Source organism: Notothenia coriiceps, unplaced genomic scaffold, assembly GCF_000735185.1.
Source record: "Notothenia coriiceps isolate Sejong01 unplaced genomic scaffold, NC01 NC01_scaffold00000339, whole genome shotgun sequence".
In the NCBI taxonomy this organism is placed as follows: domain Eukaryota; kingdom Metazoa; phylum Chordata; class Actinopteri; order Perciformes; family Nototheniidae; genus Notothenia; species Notothenia coriiceps.
The window spans coordinates 18,117,727-18,121,522 of NW_011333040.1; the positions used below are offsets into that span (position 1 = coordinate 18,117,727).

Consider the following 3,796-nt stretch of genomic DNA (forward strand, 5'->3'; position numbering starts at 1 on the left):
CTCTGTTAATGGCATCAGCCTGCAGTGTATCATCGCGTGTGAACTACACACAGATGTTGTCACAGCAAATGAAAAGCCGTCCTGTCCTGTTTACCTGGCTGCAGCATCTGGAGCCGGTACTAACACACACGGCTCTGATTTAATATTCCAGATGGTATTCTTCCCCGACAAAATGTTTCCACAAATGGAAACCCAGGCAAAGCAACTTTATTTATGTTGCACAATTCAACACGATGCAGCTTTTGAAAAACATTGCAATGCAGTGCAACCGAAAAACATTAGAACTTTTAAATACACTTACAAACTGTCATTTTGAAACCAAGAAAATAGAAATATTACAAGCTAAAATATAATAAGACAGTTCTAAATTACAAAGATAAAATGATAAATGTTACAGAGAAGTGTTAGATATTAATAGGAAAATGACATTTTAGTTACGTCTTGCTTCTGTAATTGTATGTTTATCTAAAAAACAAGACAAAACTTGGATTATATTCAGCAGTTATTTAATTAGCCAAATGATGCTGAAGAATTATTCATAAAAGCAAACTTACATTTTACATATTTAATAATAATTTGAGCAAATATATCAGCTTTTTTACAGAGCCACTTTAAACATTCATCCCCACTGAAGCTTTTACAATTATTAATCACAAACGCAGCCTTTCAATCAGTAAGTAAACATGAATTAGGACTCGTTTAAATCTACTTGACGTGATCAAAGCGGGTATCGCTGCAGTGCTGCTCTTACAGTACTTTAATGAAAATCATTTTCAACATTGACTCTTGTTCAAACATTAGTTTAGCCAATGCAGCTTCCATTACCGGCCCAAATGTGCCCTACGCCGCACTATTCCTCATAAAGCAGAGGAGCTTTTGGACATAGTACAAACGTCCCCACCCCCCCTGCCTGAAACGCATAGTGACTTCATTATGTAACACTCATTCTTCCATTGGATAGCGCTCCAACACATTGCACGTGATAGGCTAAGGGGCGGGACATCTCTAAGCGGTTGACCAATCACAACAGAGCCGGCCAGCTAACCAATCAGAGCAGACTGGGTTCTGGTTTCAGACAGAGGGTGAAAAGAGGTGCTGCAGCACAGGCAGTATGAGAAAAATAAAGAGCTTTTTGAACATTAAAGCATGGAGACATGTCCCAGGAGAGACACAACATACAAATATGAACCTGAAAATTGGCATAATATGTCCTCTTTAAAGTATCATTCATCGTTTTCCTCCCGTGTTTTGTATGATATTGCATAATGACACTCATTTTGATGATGATTGTGACTTCATGCTCTCTGTTCTCTTTCCCTCCTCAGCCAAACCGGGATCTAGACATGTTCATAAACGCGTCCAAGAACTTCAACCTGAACATCACCTGGGCCACAAGCTTCAGTGGTAAGTCTCCACAAAAACACTCAACGCTGAAACAATCAAACAATGAGTAGTAGGCTGCTTCATGTTCTCTGTCTTCAGAAAGACAAATTGAATGAGGCGGGAAACATTTATCATATTCTGAGCTGTGTTTAATGCAGGAGTGAACGTTAAACTCAAAGTCATTATTTCTATCTCTCTGTAATTACATTTACATAAATTAAAAGTGCTATCATGTTTGATTAGTGTCGTTTAGAACTTGGTGGAAAAACGTTATCACATAAAAAACGAGTTAACGTTATTGTTTTAACTTAATAAAAGTGACATTGTATCTCCTGTTTTTCATTTGTCCACCTGCCTTCATCTTATGGGCCTATTTGTTTTCCCCCTCATACTCAATTTTTCCGACATCCTCACACTTCCATGTCATCATCATCATCATCTTCTTCATCCTCCATATTTTCATCTACGTCATTTCTCCTCTGTCCTCCAGCAGGCACCCAGACCGGGGAGGAGATCCCCATCGTGTCCCGGAGCAACATCAAGGAGTTCAAAGACAGCTTCTCCAACGAGAACTTCGACTTCCGCAACAACCCTAACATAACCTTCTTTGTCTATGTCAGCAACTTCACCTGGCCCATTAAGATTCAAGTAAGATTTGCTCAACCTAAACAGAATATGTTTGGCTGGCTGAAATCCGCTCGGAACTGGTTTACATTTTTGTAGGGCTTCATTAGTTACATTAATAAACTAATAATGTAACTAAAATAAAAAGCACACACTTATATTTGTGAGGAAAATGTAAACTAAACACTAAACCACATCCTGCTTGAACTATAGCCGCTACATCCAAAGACCAGAATCAACCAAGATTTTAAAAAAGTAGGGCAATATATTAATAGAGCAAATTAATATAATCTTGTCAGCAGAGCAGCGACAGTCTTTGAGATGTTTTAGATTATTCTGAACATGGCAGATTTAATTCTGACAGACGGAAAGACACATTCAGCTGTGTCATCTGAGGATCAGATGACGGCTGATGTGTCGGGGGAAGAAAGCTGACGGCTTCGATAAGACGCTTGAAATCTATAAATGGGAGGCTTTGTGTGCTGACAACGTGGGACAGCACGAGTGTCGGTGATGGCTGGAATGAATGTGGATATCTAATTTGCACAGAAAAGGAAAGAGGAAATGATTTGCCATTAGAAGAACAAAAACAGAGAAACAATCAGATTGCACTCTTTTATTAACGTGTCTCACATTTGGGCCTCTAACATGAAACATGTAGCCAGTTCAGAAATACAAATAAACATTTGAAGAGCAGTTTGACTTAAAGGGGACATATCATGTGCTTTTCAGCTTCATACATTCATTTTCGGTTGTTTCTTAAACATTTTACCATGAATAAAAGTTCAAAAAGTCCCAACTCCCATTACAGGTTGATTGAGGTGCAAGAACAAAACATGGCATCAAAGTTTTTGAAAAAATCCACTGAAATGTCTAATTTCACAGTTTCTTGTTTGGATGGTACCCACAAGCACTGTTAAAGTGTGTTCATCATAATATGTCCTCTTTACTAAAACCTTAAAATCCAATAACCGCATGATTTACTCAAGTTAAACATGAGTACTAACCAAAACATGCAACGCTGTGCTGAATATTAACAAACTGTAGCAGCACGTATAATGCTGAAAATACATGTATTCATGCACTTTAAATAAAAGCATCTAAGCACTTCAGGTCTCCTAATGTGCTTTTTGTGTGTAAAGTTACGCCATATTTGGGCTTGTGTGTATGTGGGCAAATAAATAAACACATCCAGGGATAGACCCACATATTTTGGATCAAATTGCAGCAAATCTGCGGTCAATTTCCTCTCTTCTGACTGCTCAGCTTGTCTTATTAAAAGCCACTTTTCTACTCTACAAATAAAAAAGAAGGTGGCTGGTATAATGGCAGAAAGTAAATGTTGACAGTCGCCAGTGCATTTAGGTCAGTGAAAAAAAAGATTTCTCTTATTTGGTCAGCAGGAGTTTTTCCTCCGCTGTTAATGGTGTGTGTGTGTGTGTGTGTGTGTGTGTGTGTGTGTGTGTGTGTGTGTGTGTGTCACACACACACACACACACACACACACACACACACACACACACACACACACACCATTAACAGCGGAGGAAAAACTCCTGCTGACCAAATAAGAGAAATCNGAAAGTGCAAATAACAAATTCACAAAGCATTAATGCAAATGTTGCTGTTCTGTCCAACTTATGAACTTTACTCCCTTAACCAAAGCCCATTGGTTTACGTATTACATTGGTGTGTAACTCTCTTGAGTAAAAGTTGAAATAAATAAGACATTAGTGCTTTAATAAAGACTACTTTCATGAAGGCTTTTGTTCTAACTGTTTTAAAGTGT

The 3,796-nt window shown here is 38.2% G+C and overlaps 1 protein-coding gene across 1 annotated transcript; it reads left to right on the forward strand.

Moving 5' to 3' along the window:
* Positions 1–1,326: 1,326 nt before the first annotated feature.
* On the forward strand, positions 1,327–3,116 carry LOC104947656 (attractin-like). Its single transcript, XM_010773717.1, has 2 exons — positions 1,327–1,404; positions 1,874–3,116. The coding sequence occupies exons 1-2, from the start codon at positions 1,344–1,346 to the stop codon at positions 2,104–2,106; spliced, it is 294 nt and encodes a 97-aa protein (XP_010772019.1). The 5' UTR covers positions 1,327–1,343; the 3' UTR covers positions 2,107–3,116.
* The last annotated feature ends 680 nt before the right edge of the window (positions 3,117–3,796 follow it).